At 35.7% G+C, this 17891-nt stretch overlaps 1 protein-coding gene across 5 annotated transcripts in view; it reads right to left on the reverse strand.

Annotated features, from left to right (window-relative positions):
* PNPLA8 (patatin like phospholipase domain containing 8) overlaps window positions 1–15818 on the reverse strand; it is a 43467-nt gene extending 27649 nt beyond the window's left edge. For 2 of the 5 annotated variants that reach the window (XM_054564174.1, XM_054564171.1), the window contains exons 1-4: window positions 15659–15818; window positions 8597–9745; window positions 8311–8460; window positions 1739–1890 (exon numbers count right to left, since the gene is read on the reverse strand). In XM_054564174.1, the coding sequence (XP_054420149.1) occupies window positions 1739–1890; window positions 8311–8460; window positions 8597–9658 (1364 nt within the window). In that variant the 5' untranslated portion in view covers window positions 9659–9745; window positions 15659–15818. The other 3 variants (XM_054564172.1, XM_054564175.1, XM_054564173.1) reach the window with 3 other exon arrangements.
* Window positions 15819–17891: the final 2073 nt, after the last annotated feature.

The raw sequence follows: 17891 nt of genomic DNA on the forward strand, positions 1-17891 counted from the left end.
GACTTTCAAAACTCTCAATCTAGGATGTCAAATACTTATCGGCCATAAAGCTCTTTTCACCATTAGCTTCCTCACTCTAAACAGACATCTGAATGACTTTTAATGTTCTTATTTCCAATCTCCACCTAAAATGCTACTTCTTCAAAAAGAAGTCACAGTCATGCTCACTCTTTGAAATAGCACTGTTACTCTCTATCCCTTTTCCTTGCTTTTATTTTCTTCATAGCACCCATGACTCAATAATGTTTTTTTCTAGTTGCTGCCTCTTTCCTTCTCTAGAATAGCAGCATGATGAAGACTTGTATTTTGTCTGTTTTATTTACTGAGTCACACCAGGATCTAAATCAGTATTTAGAACATGGTAGGCACTTAATCAATACTCGTGAGTTGACTCAATGAATGATACCATCTCTCCCAACTCCCCTAACCTTAATGGCAGAGAGGACTGGCTTCTTCCTCCTCCTCAGTGAAATTCCTTACTCACTTAACTGCCACTGTCCCTGCTTCTTATCACCTGAAACCAATTCTGTGAATCTGAATGATTCTCTCCAATTTATCACATCAATGATGTCCACCTTCTTCCATTACTTCACTTCCCTAAGAACAATCCAAAAGGTCTTCTAAGACTTTTCTCTAAATTAATCCTATCTTCATTTACCAACTAAGCATTTCTATGTGGCAATGTGATGTCTTATATTCAACATATCCAAAACAGAACTCTTTCTCAGTATCAGTCACCTTCTGCCCATCCCTGTAATTCTGCCCTAGTCATCCACAGCATTTATACTTAAGAATGATCTTGGCCTATTTTTGTTATATCCAGTCCCCCTTTCTCTTCAAAAAAAATTTTTTTTGCATATTGTTCCTTTCTCTTGCTTCCTACTTGCCATCACCTGAGGTTAGTATGCTATTGTCATCTGCCAAGATTATTAAATAGCCTCCTCCTCTTGTCACTCACACTAAAGGATTTGGCTCACATGTATGACTATGGAATTTAACAAAAAAAAAAAAAAAAAAGGGTAGTACTTGAACATGCAGAAGAGTGGCAAAGCAGGTATACCAAAGAAGGAAGTTAGAGATATTAAATTAATCTAAGAACAACAGGCAATGCATGTACTATGAATCTAAGAGATAAAAGTAGAAATGGCAGGGAACTGGAACCCAAGATAGCAAATTTGGGAGAAATTTTCATAAAACCAAGTCAAAGAATCTAACTAATAAGTAAGGAACGAGACAAACTAAGACAGAATAAGAAGCATGGATGGACTCCCAGAATGGGGCTTGATGGTAGAATTATCTCCTTCTGAGCTAAGAATGCATTTAACAATTCTTGTGTAGCACCAGAACTGGCATCTGCAAGTGTTGGGGGTCAGGAAGTTACTGACATAGGCTCCTTTTATTACCATCAATTTACTAAATGAGTAGGTGACATATCGGTAAGATAAACGTAATAAAAGAAATCATATGTTATAGAACACTGCCAAGATTTTAAGAGAATCTTGGTTGATAAACTATCCAAAACTACCAAAATTGTCTGAAAAGACCAAACTAAAATATAAATACTAGGTTGAATAACAGGAAATTCAGATATGTTAAAGAGGTAAATGAAGAAAATCTATGTCATGTTTTATTTAAAAAATTTGATTTTGTAATGATATAATTACACCAAATTATTTCTTAAAAATTCCTAGGGCTGAATTGGAGTTACAGTTTTTAAAAATCATTTCTCCAGTCTTACCTTGTTCCTCCACCATCAATTGTAAGAATTCGAATCCCTCTTCCTTTCACTGGATCCACATAGCCAATTAAAGCCAAAATTTCTCTAACTGCAGCCTGAAGTGTTTCATCCTTTATTTGTCTCAATCGTAATAAATATGGAATAATTTTCTCCTATATTGAGAAAAAAGATTTTTTGTTACTTTTGTCAAATCAAAAGTGAAAATGTATAATTATTTGTCACCAACATGTATATACCATCATACACAATCAAGGTGCCAGTGTTTATTAAATACTTTTTTAGTAATCTTAAGTGATACATTAATGCTTGACATATTAATGTCAATTAATATCTAGAATATATTTGTTCTAATATCTAGGTCAAAAATTAACCTCCATCCAAATATTTCCTTTAAAGATGCAACACTTAACAGAGAAAATATAATTTGCTTAACACAAGTTTACAATGTTACAACAAAAGTTTAACATTATAAATTTTATACAGTATTTTGTCTAAATCCCAAAGTTAAGATGAAACTGCTTCATTGTAATTGGAAATTACTATCAAAAGAAAAAACCCATCTTGAGTACATTGAACATGGAACACAGGGTAGGTCACAGTGATATATGAACAAAAGTTAATTAATAAAGTTAAGTTAGAAGGCAAACGCTGACCTATTACAATTAAAAAGTGAAACGAACCTGGGCCTTCGAGATACAATGTGTCACAAACACCTAAGTCAATATTAAGAGGAAGAACAAAGTTAAAAGATTTGTGCTACCAGACATGAAATTTATTATAAAGTTACAATTTCAGCAGTAGAGTATTGGAGCAAGGATAAATATTCCAGTGGAACAGAATACAGTATTCAGAAACAGACCCATATATAATTACCTGATTTATGACAATTATGTGTCAGGTCAACTGGGTATGAGTATTTAAAAAAAAAAATCAGGACTCACACCATATAACCTAATCTATTCTAGATGAACAGCATATATATAGATGTGAAAAGTAAAACAATAAAGTTTTAGAAGAAAACACAGGAAAATCTCTTTTATGATCTCAGGATAGGCAAAGATATCTTAAAAAGGACACAAACACTAAACACAAAGGAGAATATTTATAAATTGACAATATTAAAATTAAGAATATTTGTTTGCCAAAAACCACTAGCAAGAATAAAAAGGTAACCCAGACTAGGAGAATGTATTTATAATAAATATAGGTATATATTGTATATACATATAATATATAGAAATATTTATATCTATTATATGTAAAGAGATTCTCCAAATCAGTAGGAAAAAGTTGGTCAACTCAACAGAAAACTGGAAGATGCACTTCACACAGTAAATATTCAAATGACCAATAAACACTGGAAAAGGTACTGAACTTCACTATTACCAGAAAAAAAAAATTAAAGCCACAACTCAGTATCACTAAACATCCAACAAAATGGCTAAAATAAAAAAGGGAATATAAAGTGTTGAAGAGGAAGAACAACTGGAAGGCTCATACAATTCTGATGAACGTATAAATTGGTATACACACTATGCAAAATTCTCAGGCAGTATCGCTGAAGACAAAAACATGCATAATCTATGACCAGGAATACCACTCTTGGGTATACACTCCAAATAAATGAAGACATATGTTTTCCAAAGGATACATTCCAGAAGCACTATTCCTAAATATTCCCAAACTGGAAACTATGCAAATGTCCATCAGCAGTAAAATGGATATACACATTGTGTTACGTCATACCACAGAATACACCACAATGAGAATGAATGTTCCACAACTATGCTCAATATAGAAGGTTCCAGCAAACATGTTTAGTATAAAAAAGAAACATAAAAAATCACATACTGTATTATTCCATTTATATAACATTTAGAAAAAGACACAATCTACACTGCTAGAAAACAGAAAAAAATGGTCAATCTTTTTGGAGAGAGTGATTAGAGGGGGGATAAAGAAGCTTTCGGAACACTGGTAACATTCTTTTCCTTTCACTGGGTGATGGTTTCATAGATGTGTACAATTTTTGAAAATTCATGGAGCTGTATACTTATACATACTTTTTCTATATATATATTTTTATAGTAATGTTTTAAACAGATACATAAATCAGCTTGAAGGGGAACCTACTAGTCAAAGTTGCGATAAATTCAGCTTTGAAAAAAAGAGAGAGGAAGAAAATAACAGGAAAAAAATTTACTGAAAACTATGAGTCCATAATGAGAGTAAAGAAAAAAATGCCCCAACTCATGTCACCATTGAGGCAGCTTTTGAAGCAACTCTTAACTTTGAAAATTGGTAAAAAGAAATGATTTCTCTTGCTTTTCCTGTAAAATTGATCTCTGAGACTAACCCAACAGCTTTAGCTAGTGAAGGAAAGCTCTACTTTGACAGAATAATATCAATTATAATGCAAAGGAATTACAGAATTAGAAATTTATTCTGCAACCCTAATGAAACAACCAGTTCTGGAAATAGGTTAATGGTTGATGAAATAATGGTTCCAGCTTAACTGTCCAATGAAAAGGTCAGATGGTCACCTCTGTAATCCAGTGGTCAGCTTTAGTCAGCATTATCAGTGGTTGTTCTACGAATTATGTGTTCTAATAGAATGTTATGAAGCATATAACATCAACTATAATTTATTCTGTTAAGAAAATATTTAACTCAGTCAAGCCTTTATATTTAAATTCCAGCATTCAGGAAATAAAAAAGGAAAGAGGAATATAGCAAGTAACACCAAGAAGAGAAAGCCAGGTAAACCCAGAAAGTTGAGCCTTTCTACAAGATAAACAGCCTGGTCTTTTCAACTAATCAGTTCTAATGGTGCAGGTAAGGAAGGACTATGTTATATTATATGAGATCTGTCCAGAAAAAGTGCACCCATTGTTAATATAATGAGAGCAGTTTGCACAACATCGATGTAACCTGGCAGCCAAGGAGAGTGGACTGGCATGTGTATGTGTGAACAATGATGACTTCACTGTACTAGTCAGCGGTGGCAGTACACACCGTTGAGTGAGCATGTGTACTGTGCGGCCACTGCATTCAAAATGACTGAGAGAAAAGAGCAATGAACCTGCATCGGATTTTGTGTCAAGCCTGAGCATTCCTCTGGGGAAACTATTTGGATGACTCAGAAGACTGTGGGGGGACGATGCAATGATTGCAGCACAAAGAAAAGTGTGGCACAAATGCTTCAAAGATGGTCAAGAATCTGTTGAAAGTGAACCACATTCTGGAAGGCCTACAAGCAGCAGAACACCTGAGAATGCTGAACATATAGGAGCTACAATCAACAAAGATGGGTGACTGACAGTGCGAGATCTAGAAGTAGATCTGGGGATTCCAAAAACTACTGTTTCTGAGATTTTGATGCATGATCTTGTCATGAAACATGTTGTGGCAAAATTCATTTCATAGCTACTGCTACCAGAGCAGAAGAAACATCATGCTGTAGCTGCTAATGACTTAATTCAAACCACTACCAACGAACCACATGTCCTCAAGAAGTTCACAACCAGAGATGAATTGTGGGCCTACTGCTATGATACAGAAATGAAGGCCCACTCATTCCAATAGAAGTCACCTGGTTCTCTGTGCCTGAAGAGGGTACAATGAAGTTGCGGCAAGATCAAGACCATGTTAACTTTGTTTTTTTGATTGGGAAGGTGTTGTCTATCACAAGTATGTCCTTCAAGGCTGAACAATTAATAAGGAATACTATACCTCAATGTTCTTTTTCCAGTCCATTTGAGACATGCAGTATGTTGAAAATGGCCACAACTATGGGCAACTGGTGATTGGCAGCTTCATCACAACAACGTGTCTGTGCATGCAACATGTCTTGCACAGTTTTTTGGTGTAACATCTTTTCACCCAGGTGACCTGGCCAACCTACAAGCCCAGATTTGGCACCCTGTGACTTCTGGCTTTTTCCAAAATTAAAACTGTCTTTGAAAACGAAGAGATTTCAGATGATTGATGAGATTAAGGAAAATACTATGGGACTGCTGACGCGATTCCAACAAAGGATTTCGCAGTGTTTTGAATAGTAGAAGAGATGCTCGGAGAACTGTGTGAGGTCCTAAGGTGCCTACTTTGAAGGGGACTGAGGTGTCATTGTCCTATGTACAGTGCTTCTTTTATCTTCTTTTATAAACATCTCTATTTTTCATAGTACACTGCTGGATACTTTCTGGACAGACCCCATAAGTGACTTAGGGAAAATAACCAGATAAAATGTATGGTCTAAACTGGAACCTCATTTAGACCCAATCAGTAATATAAAGAACATTTTGAACTGGGTATAGGACGAGATGAAAATTTACTGGTACAGAAAGGTATGCAATGCAAACTGAACCAAACAGGTTATAAAACAGTATATATACAATGAGTTTATTTTGATATATATGTAGAACAATTGCTAGAGGAATATTGTGTAGACAATTGGTAGAGGAATTGGTAGACAATTACCAATTGTCAGTTCACTTCCCTTTCTAGGACTACAAAGACAAATATTTTTCAGGCCGGTAAAACTGGGCAGGACAAATAGGTTTTGAGTAAAACAAAATTGTAGTACTTTCTGCTGAAATACTCTTACCCTGATATAGAAAAGATGGAGGAGGCCTCATAGTGAGATATAAAGAAACAGGATCAAAGTAACCAATACATGGAAGTATACTTTCTTGTAGTCACCCAGAATCACAGTTGACTTTGCATGAGTAACAAATAAACTGTGTTAAGCTGCTGAGAGTTTGGTATTGTTTGTTATTAGAGCTTAACTCACCTCAATCTAGTTAATACAAATAGATACTAATACTTTAATAATAATAGTAATCTTGGGATAGTAGAAATATGTTTTTATTTTCCTAATTTTGCTTTTCTCTAAAAACTGTCTACAATGTCCATGTGCTGTCTTTTTAAAAAAATAAAAGGTTTTTTTAATTTAAAAAATAGTTAAGGGATATCACCTTCACCACCAACAATGAAAAAAATCACCAAAGATAATTTCCTAGATATGGCTGCCATGGTACAGTACCCAAAATGAATATACATAAAAGAAATTAGCTTCTTTTAGAGCATTAGATACAAAAGACAATTGCCTAGATTTGGCCATCATAAATATGGTACACGCACACAAATAAAACTCATATAGATGTTTTATAAACAATTATAACTTTTTTAAACAGCTCAATTCGTGCTGATAATTAAAAATTTAGTCAGGAAAGGTCACATGAAAGTGTACATGCTAACATGTCCTAAGCAATTCATCAAGTTCATTGTTATTGAGATGCTTATTATTTAGGAGGAGTGAAGACTTTCTTTAGATTACCTACATTTTTATTCATAGCCGATCTGACTATACATTCCTATATCACATTTCTCCTTTGCATTGAAGGGTCCTTAGATTTGGGAGCAGTTATGCAAAATAAGAGTCCTCAAAATTTCAATTAGCAAGACTATTCACAATAGACTAAAACTGAAACTAATCAGAAATCCATCAACAGTGCAATGAATAAACTGTGATATATTCAAACCATGAAATATAAAAGCAATAATGAATAAATGATATACAATTAGCCACAAAAATATGAGTGATTTCTTCTAAGAAGCCAATCACAGTATTCCATATAATATACAACATCAGGGAAAACTAACCTGTGATCACTGTTTAGGAGACTGTGATTGGCAGCACAAGGCAAGCTTCCGAAGCACTGGTCAAATTAATTCTTCAACCAGGTGTCAGTTACATGGATGTGTTTAGTTTCTGAAAATTCACTGAACTTTATATTCACAACTAACTTCAATAAAATGTTTTTAAAGAGTTCTTTAAAATATGAAACTCTAGATCTCTGCTTTCAGTATATCACTGAAAATGTTAAGTAGATTTAAATGACTACATTTAGAAAATTTATCTTTTAAGTAAGAGATTATATCTATATGAAAGATAATTCCAAATTTATGAACATGAAAATATAGCTATTATAATGTAAACTTACATTATTCAAAGACTTAATTTTTCAGCAAAGATGGCTGACAAAAAGTTGAATATGAACTAAACTAACTTAAAATTTTCTGAATGTTAAGTTAAAAATAAGCCCTACAGACTTCTAATGAAATGTTAACGCTATCTATTCATTATATTTACAAATAATCCTAGTACAGATACACAGAAACTCAGCCACAGCACTCATATTTTATACTATTGTTTTGAAAACATTCTATTTAAATGGGTGTAAATTATCTTGACTATTTTATATCTGAAAAAACTCAGGCAAAGAAAAACTAATATACTGAGATTTATCTTCCATTTTAAAATGTTTAATTTTAAAGTACAGATATCATTACTAACAGCACAATTTATATCATAGAATAAAAGGGAACATTTAGGATAATGTATATCATAGAATAAACAGGGCAATTTACTGAATATCACACATCACATGTATGATATAAACCACAAAAATATTTAAATAAAATAATGAAAGGCACTGCCTTCTCCATTTTAGAAGGTTTATCAGTATTTTTATTCCACAACAAAACCAGATTAGGAACATTAAAATTACCTTGACAGCCACTCCTTTTCCTTCAGGAAATTCAAGAAGATGAAAAGTTAGTTCTTCAACCCTATTAATGCAGAGTTTTGGGTCAGTTGTTCTTCTTAATGCCTGAACTAATGCCCGGGTTCTGTTATCAATACTCACTCTTGCAATAATCTACAAAGACATATTAAAATATACGATTACAGTATGAAACAGCTCTAGTAATACTAACAAACAGTTAAAGTTCCGAATGTCCCATAAGGAAACAAAACATTTGGCAAAACTTAAAACCATTGTAATAACTACTTGCCTTTTCTCGCTGAAGAGATAAACGCTTTTTTTCCTCTGCATTTTTGTCTTTGCTGACAGCCTGCTCAGCTTTGGTGGCTTCTTCCTGTTCTTCTGACTGACTCTTTGAATCATACTTTAATTTGGGGACAAGTCCACCAATATAACCACCTACTAAAGCTTGAACACCTTCAGTGGGGCGAGAAAGAAAGTTAGCAATACTTTGTTTAGTAGAAACAGGAAGAACCTCAGGTGTGCCGCTGGGACTTTCAGGCTTGTCCACAGCACATGAAGAAGGTTCTGAGCCTCGCTTCTTATCAGTCTGCACCCCAGGATCTGGAGAACTAGATTTCTCTTCTTCAACCTTTTTATCTTCAAGTTTTGATTTGTCCTGGAAATGTTTGTTTTCCTTTTTTTGAGACATTTTTTCTTCACGTTTGAAGTATGAATTAATATGACTGGATAAAAAGTAGAATGACTCTCCAAATTTTGTGGTTATACTATTTGTGTAATGAGAAACACTTTGTTTACCAATATCTTCTTCTTTATCTATAATGTGACTTTGCTTTTCTGGAACAGAACTCTTTTCTGCTGATTTGTCACTATGGTTTTTTAGAGATTTGATGATTTGTTTAATGTTTTGCTGTTTTAACCAGCCACCATCTGATACTTTTCTTAATGTTTTAGAACTTGGCTTAAATTGCGCTAAACGTGAGATCATTTCATTCTGATTTCCAAAAAGAGCCTTTGAAACAGAGTTCAAAGTACTTTTAATACGGGACATACGAATGCTCACTTTTGTAAGTCCCTTGGGAGCAGAAGTGCTGAGTTTCAAAATTCCAATATGTAAACCATTGTTGCTTGGAGAGTAACAGTGTTTACTGCAAGAATAGGCTTCACTTCTGATCCATTTACATCTTATTTTGCTTGTATGAAAACCTCTTTGTAGACTGATGTGGCTTATCTTCCAGGAATATTTAGGTGAGCACAAGAAATGGAGTTGCTTGCTTTTCTGCTTCCCACAAAGACTTCGTGCATTACTAAGGAGGTAAATATATATATCTATAGTCAAATTAATAGACATAACTTAGAAATCACTTTTCTATTTGTTATGACTTTCACTTCATTCCTGAATGCTTCATTTAAGAAATGCCATATTTCATGGTCTTACCTGAAATGGCAAGGAAAAAAAATTAGGATTCAAGGTAAAATTGAAATTGGGTATAAGAAAAATACATTAATTACTACATGAACTAAACTCAGAAACTTGTCTCAAGAAAAAGAATAATATATTCCATTATGGTTGATACAGGTTTCACTTTAAAGATAATAGAAAATAATTCATCTTTCAGTACAGAAGCCAATGGAAAAAATAGTAGGATGTTTCATGAGCACTACTTAGAGAAGCTACTCAACAGATAAGTTTTTATACAACACTTAATTGAATGTGCATTTTAGATGCTATGCTGTTTTTCTTCCTTGTTAAAGTCTTGACAAGTTTATGTGATGCTAGATTTTATGTTCTTTGAAGACAAGAGTCAGGCTGTATAATTCATTCATGGCAAATCATTTATAGAATATTTAATCTATACTACATGTTGCTAGATGCTGAGGACACAAAGACAAACAGGATACTAAGGAACTTTGAGTTTACGGCTAGAGGTAGATACGTAAAGAAAAATCTCACTATCTAGTAATAAGTTCTTACTAAATTAAAAAAGTCAGACTAGCCCTAGTTGGTGTGGTTGAGTGGATTTAGTGCCAGCCTGCAAAACAAGGAGTCACTGGTTCGATTCCCAATCAGAGCACATAACTGGGTTGCAGACCAGGTCCCCAGTGGTGGGGATGCGAGAGGCAACCACACGCTGATGTTTCTCTCCCTTGCTTTCTCCCTCCCTTCCCCTCTAAAAATACTTAATAAAATCTTTAAAAAAAGGAAGTCAGACTAGCAGAAGCTATGTGCAACATCTAACAGCTGAGGGGTTCATAACCACAATATAAAAAGAACACACATAAGTAAAAAAAAGGAAAGAATAATCCAATAGAAAAACAGGGAAAGAACAGGCCAGTCACAGATGATTAAATACAAACAAAAAAATCATGAAAGTATCTTTGCATCAATGAAAAATGCCAATTAAAATAATTTTGTTCTTGCAATTGGTAAAAATTTAAATGACTGATAATATCCAGTATTAATAAGGGGCTGGGGAAATGGGACACAGAGAGCTCTTTGACAGTATCTAATGAAATATTAAATGCTATCTATCAAATTTTAAAGGCACATATTTTTTAATCAGCAATTCCCCTCTTCAGAATTGCTTGCATAATAGTGCAAAGGTTACACACAATCCCTGCTGCACTGCTGGAAATATCAAAACACTGAAAAACAAATCTAAATTTCTTCTGGCAAGGGACTGTTAAATAAATTATGGTACATACATACAATGGAATGAGTTACCACCAGTTAAAGAGAACCAGATGATCTGTGCATACTGACATATCCTTCATACAGAGTACAGTAAAAGGCAATTTGCAATACTGTATGTAGTATACACACATGAAGACATAAATGTAGATATATAGATACGTAATAAATGGAAACAAAAGCCTACATATGTAGTTTAAAGACGTGTCTACACACACACACACACACACACACACAGAGGCTGATTGATTCTGAAAGGATAAGCATCAGTTTATTCCTTTGAACTGAGGAATGGGATCAAAAGACATTAGAAGGACTTTTACTTTTTATTTTACTTTTGTAATCAGAAAAAGCAAACAGTTTAAAGCACTTTAATAGATGGTGCCTTGTGAATGGAAGACACAAAGTGAGAGTAAACATCCAGCTAAGTATGAAAAAAGATGCTAAAAACTGGGCAAAATTAAAATGTATCATCATGGGATAAAGATAAGAAGGGAAGGAGAGAATTCTAACTAATGGAAAAAAATAAGCACAAACAAAACAAAAAGCATTTAAGAGAGCAAACACTACATGAACAAAAACAGCAAGTAGTCTAGTTTTGCTCCAGGATGATGAGAGAATGATGATAAGAGGTAGACGATAGTGAAAAGGCAGTTTGGACCACATAAAGCGTCTTACAAATCTTGCTAAGGTGATTAAAAATCAAACTGTCAATAAAGTATTTTAAGCAAAGGAATCACATTAAGTGATGATTCTAGCACATCTCTGACAAAAATGAAGTAATGGGACAAGGATGAAAGACAGAAACCAAGAACCTAGTGACTGTTCAGAAGATGGCAGTCTGAACTAAAATCTTTCTAAATTGCATGTGAGCATATTAAAATACCCAATTTTACAGTGGGGAGGAGAGAAAGAATCAAACCTATCCACCTTCCTGGCTCTTCTGAGCTCCTCAGGACTTGCAGTCAATGTAGTAAGCTGAATTAACAGAAAAGCTCTAAAATCCCCAACACAGAAATATTTGATAAAATACAATTATAATTATAGTACTTGTGGATAAAAAGCCATTCTCAAAACCAATAATGGACTCCTACAACTCAACAACAAACAACAATCCAATCAGAACACAGGCAAAGAACTTGAATAGACTTTTCTCCAAAGATAATATACAAATGGCCAACAGGCTTATGAAAAGATGCTCAACATCAGAGAAATGCAAATCAAAACCAAATCATATACTACCTGATTAAGATGGCTATTATCACAATAAATAAATAACAAGTGTTGGCGGAGATGTTGAAAAGTTGGAACCCTTGAGCACTGTTGGTGGAAACAAAACGGTGTGGCAGCTATAAAAGACAATATGGTGGTCCCTCAAAATATTATTAAAATGGAACTACTATTTGATCTAGGAATCCTACTTCTGGGTATATAACCAAAGGAACTGAAAGCAGGGTCTCAAAGAGATTATTTGCACACCTATGTTCATAGCAGCACTATTCACAATTACAGAGGTGGAAACAACCCATGTTTATGGACAGATAAACAGATAAACAAAACATGGCAAAGAAATACAACACTATGCAGACTTAAAGAAGAAAATCTCATCACATGCTACAACATGGATGAACCTTTAGGACATTATTTTAAGTGAAATAAACTAGTCACAAAAGGACAAATACTGGTCAAATTCAGATACAGAAAGTAGAATGGTGGTTATAAGGGATTTGGGGAATAGGGTAAAGAGCAGCTGTTATTTCATAGGTCAGAGTTTCAGTTTTCCAGATAAAAAAAGTCTGGAGATGTTTTACAACAAGGTGAATGAACTTAATGCCACTGAACTACATGATATGAATGGTTCAGATGGTAAATTTTATATCTGTTTTTTAACACACACACACACACACACACACAGAGTGGGAAATACACAGGTGAAGAGGAATCACAGACCTAGATCTGCAGTCACATTACCTTGATGGTACAGAGACCCTACGCAAATGAAAACTAGCCAGAGCTAGAGGAAGTCAACTAAAATTAATATTTAAAAACACTTCCAAAGCTCAAGGCAAAGGTACTCCCACACTAGGTCACCATCACTGAAGTTTAACTCATAAAGATTACAGAACAGGCAAAGAAATAAATCATCACTTTGAATCAAAATGCAAAATGTGTAACCAGGATTTAGAAATAATAGAAAAAATTAAGTAAATTTACAACACCAATGATAAAACAGAAGGAACAAATATAAGGAGACAAGAAAGACCTGCACAAAGAGTGAACAGAAAGAACAAATTTCTGAAATGACAATTTCAGTTACGTGCTAGTTACTAGACATACCTATACCATAATGACAAAGAGCAATTGAAACTAATGGAATATGGAAAATGATATACTATGCATGTACTAACCAAAAGAAAGCAAAAAAGTAAGGCAAATTTAAGGTAAAAATCATTAAGTATGGATAAAAAAGGGATACTATAAAATAGTTAAAGGAACAATCCATTTATTTATTAAATCTCAGGTAGTCTTTTAGGCCTTAAAGAACAATACAAGCTATTACCAAATAAATATCAGGTGGAGAAGTGCCATAATGAAAAATAATATAGAATATAAATATAGAAAAAATAATACAGAATACAGAAAAAATATAGACTATAACATATAATATCAGGTAGAGAAGTGCCATAATGAAAAATAAAGGTGGGGGTTGGAGAGGAAAGGCACAGAGAGTGTTATTTAAGTTGAGGTGGTCAGGAGAAGAATTGACTTGATGTTTTATTGGAAACCTGAATGAAGTGAGGAAGCAAATTATTGAAAGTGTCTGGGGAAAAAAAGCATTCAAGGCAGAGGAAAAAGCAACCAAACCTTTGGAGACAGGAATGAGCTTTGTCTGTTCAGGAATTCCAAGAACAAAAGTTGGTTGAAGGGAAGTAAGAAGCAGGAAAAATGGTAGAGATGGGCCCAAGGGTCAAGCAGAAGACAGAACTACATAAGCCCAGACTACAGTAAGAGGTCTGAATTGTGTCTTTCCAATAGGATATAACCCTCATGACCAATTATAAAAATACCTATCAACCTGGCATTAAAATATAGTATAGAAAGCAGAAAAAAAAGGGGGGGGCAATTACAGGAAGACTAGACAATTTCATATTCATAATATTTTAATACACCTCTCTAGAAATGACAATTGTCAAGAATAATTACTAAACATGTTAGAAAGAGGAAGTCTTCCAAGGAAACAAAAAAGCAAAGGAGAAAAGATAGTCCCAAAAAAGATCAGAGCAATGAAACCAATACAATAACAAGTTCTAAAAACTGATGGATAATGAACAAAGTAAAATATAAGAAACGGGAAAGGTGAGAACTAAGACATAAGGGGACAGGACGGTGTCTAGACCTAACAGTTCTAACTCTGACATTTTCATAAATATATGTTACACAAGTGACGCAATATGTACCTTCAGCACAATTCCTCTCTCAAGGACTGAGCCAAAAAAACAAGTCGAAGTACAAGCTGTACTTTTAACTTTGCATGTGAGTTAAATACATAAACTAGTGAAACTGATCCTTTTACTCAACATCACTCATTAAAAGGATATTGCTGTCAAGATTTTAATTTACATCTCACATAGAACTGGAAAAATATCACCATTAAGGAAAAATGGATTAATAAAAATTACGAAATCAGAACATGTTCTTATATTGAAAGTATACTACTAATCTGCAAGAGCAGTTCAACAAAATTACTATAATAGGCTTGAAACAACTGCCTTATAGACATAAACTCTAAAAATGCTGTTTTAAAATTCTTAATAATACACTGTTTTAACAGCATTTTCTCGATACACTGAAACACTTTTGTCACTTTTGAAACCTCAACAATTAGGACGGTAAAACCAGGATGCAACTGTTACTGAAAGTTAAAACACTGCTTTAAACAGGATTATATGACAGTCCCTAATGCCAAATCTCTAAGTTTTTCCTAGGAGTCACCACTTTTCTTTAACATGATCATTGTATTAAGCATAGAAACCAGGTTCCTCCCAACAAGGAAGAAATGACAATGATAGCAAGCACTGCAACATAATGATTCACAGTATCACCTTTTAATAGCACACAACTGAATCTGCACAAGCAACAGTTAGGGATAGGGTTAAATGCGGGTGGGGTTAAAAAGTAGTCGCTGACAAATACCGAGCAAAGGAGTGACCCCGTGCGATGACATTCAAGAATGCTGTAGAATAGGAAAACCGTTTGACAGTCACCGGGGAAATGCTGGAAAACCCTACCGTCGGGGGAAGCCAAACAGACTCAGGGTAACTAGGTTAGGAGTTGTGGGGGTGGAGCAGGAAGCGCGGGGAGGGACCAGAGAAATCAAAACAATTTGCTGGGAGGGACCAGAGAAATCAAAACAATTTGCACATCTGAGACAGCAAAACCCACGGGGGTGACAGGGGCGGAGGGCACTGCGCACCAAAGAGCCCCAGCACTCGCGAGCTCCTTCTGTAGTCTGGTCGCGTTTTGGAGCCTAGGTCCTGGGGCCTCCGGCAAGCTGGGAGTCTCTCCGCCCTCTGCCTGGAAGCGTCCTCCAAGGAGAGATCAGGAGACCGGGCCTACCAGGCTTCCAACTTCCGCCTCTGTCCGCCAGCGGCCACTTACCCTGATGCAGGCCGCAACTACTACCGCGGCAGGGGCGACGTGCCTCTTCCTGGCACCTACATCCACTCCAGCCGGCCTGCATCAGCTGAGCTTCCAACCCTAGCCGAAGACGAGCGACTAGCCAGGAGCGACCTCCTCCCCAGCTCCGCCCCGCCCCAGCGGAAGTGACGTACACGCGGTCCGCGTCTACCCGTCCGTGCCGGTGGACCTGGCCCCGCCACCCAGTCAGTCACCCCATTTCCCCCGCCTCAAAACATGCGCAATAGAGCAGAACTGAGCGCGAGGAGAGAGGCGTGCGTGCGGGCACGCTCCTGCTTGCGCCTGGAACGCAGCCGCTTGGGGGCGGGCGAAGCAGGTGGTTTTCTTCTCCTCAGTTCTTTCTGGGTCTTCATTCTTTGTCAGTTGAGCTCAGCGTAGGTCTCCACGTTCCTCGGAGCAAGAGCCCGAGCCTCTACCCCTTAGCTGTCACCATTCCTGGGCTTGGCCACCAGAGTAAATATCATTGGAAAGCAAATTAACATATATTACCTCGTTGGAAGTTAGCCTTATACTCAAATTATGACATTTTAAGCGTACCAGGTCAGCAAACTATAGATAGCCCATCCTCTGTTTTTGAGTATCTGTGAGCTAAGAATGGTTTTTACATTTTTTTCAATGGTTAAAAAAAGATGTTTTGGGACACGTGACAATGACATGAAATTCAAATTTCGGTGTCCATAAATAAGGTATTATTAGAACCCAGCCATGCCCATTCTTTTTACATATCAAGCAGCTTTCGTGCTACAGCAGCACATTTGGGTAGTTACAACAGCTTCCCTTACTCTCTTGAATTGAACTAGCAAGTAAGTTGAGGTTAGGAAACAGGAAAGTGTCATTACTGTACCTCAAACTCAAAATGTTGCCAAGGCTGTTACTCTCTCCCCTTAGGCTCACCAGTACTCACACGGGTATTAAACTTTAGCTCCCATGTAAAACTACTGTAAAGTCTTTTAGGAAGGAATTGTAATAAGCTGCCAAACACTGTGGGTACTAGATGGACATTATTATCGTTATTCTCTTATTAAGATGAGAAAGCCAGCTTGCTAGACTCTTGGGGCACAAATGGATGGATTGTGTACATCATAATGGCTGGTATACCCCTGCAGTACATAATTCAGACATGTTATTTAGCTATACAATAGTTAAAAGATACATGTACAAATTAAACTTTGCAGGCATATGGAGATATCTTTAGTTTTGGAGAAATGTTTCTCCCTATTGTTAAAGGAAAAAAATATTCTTATACTTGTTAAAATAATTAGGAAGACTTTATTTAGGACTATTGCTGTAGGTGTCAAGACTACTGTAATAAGGGAGACAGATTGGCCTCAACCATGAATATGACAAAGACAGACGGAGATATATAGCCCAAGAGCAGAGGGAAAGAAGTCAGTGGGTGGAAAATTACTGAGAGGGGACATTAAGGGAGGTGTTGGTTCTTGCTAAACTGTCTTTACAGGATTCTTGCTCAAGATAGACCAGTGTGATGACTATTAAAGGTGAGAAATTTGATCAAATACCAAGGATGATAAGATCTCAAGGGTGGGAGATTCTGTCTAAACTGACTAAACAGAATTCTTGCTAGACCTGGACTTGGCAGGCCAAAGACAGGGCCCAGACAGGAAGCCTAAGGAAGAAGAGAGCTTAGAGAAACCTAATGAAAGTTCGATCAAGGGGAAAGTGTTTGCCACCATTGATTCACCCCATTTTTCTTTATTCCCCAATTTAGCCGGCCATTATTAAATATTTAGATTTATATTTACCATGTCAGAAATTTTCAAAAACGTCAAATCCTCTTCTGCTTTTAATGTTCATTTTCCTCCCTTGCCCTTCCCTCCTTTCCCTTTTGCACATCCATACCTTTAACAGTCATGAAGTCTGATGATTCTTCAAAATCTCTCCACTGTTCTGCATTGTCATTTCTGCTACTTTAGTTTAGGCTTTCATCCCTACAACCCCATCTCTTTTTTTTTAATGTTAAATTTGAATTGTACTTTTTAAAATTGAAGTAAAGTTGACATAACATTTTATTATTTTCAGGTATACAATACAATGGTTCCATATTTGTATATATTGCAAAATGATCACCTAAATAATTCCAGTTAACATCCATCACCATGAGTTGTATAATATTACAGTCATGTGCCATATAACAATGTTCTGGTCAACAATGGATTGCATATACAATGGTGGT

The sequence above is a fragment of the Pteronotus mesoamericanus genome, unplaced genomic scaffold (assembly GCF_021234165.1).
Source record: "Pteronotus mesoamericanus isolate MK-2021 breed Mesoamerican mustached bat unplaced genomic scaffold, CSHL_Meso_final scaffold_85, whole genome shotgun sequence".
Taxonomy (NCBI): domain Eukaryota; kingdom Metazoa; phylum Chordata; class Mammalia; order Chiroptera; family Mormoopidae; genus Pteronotus; species Pteronotus mesoamericanus.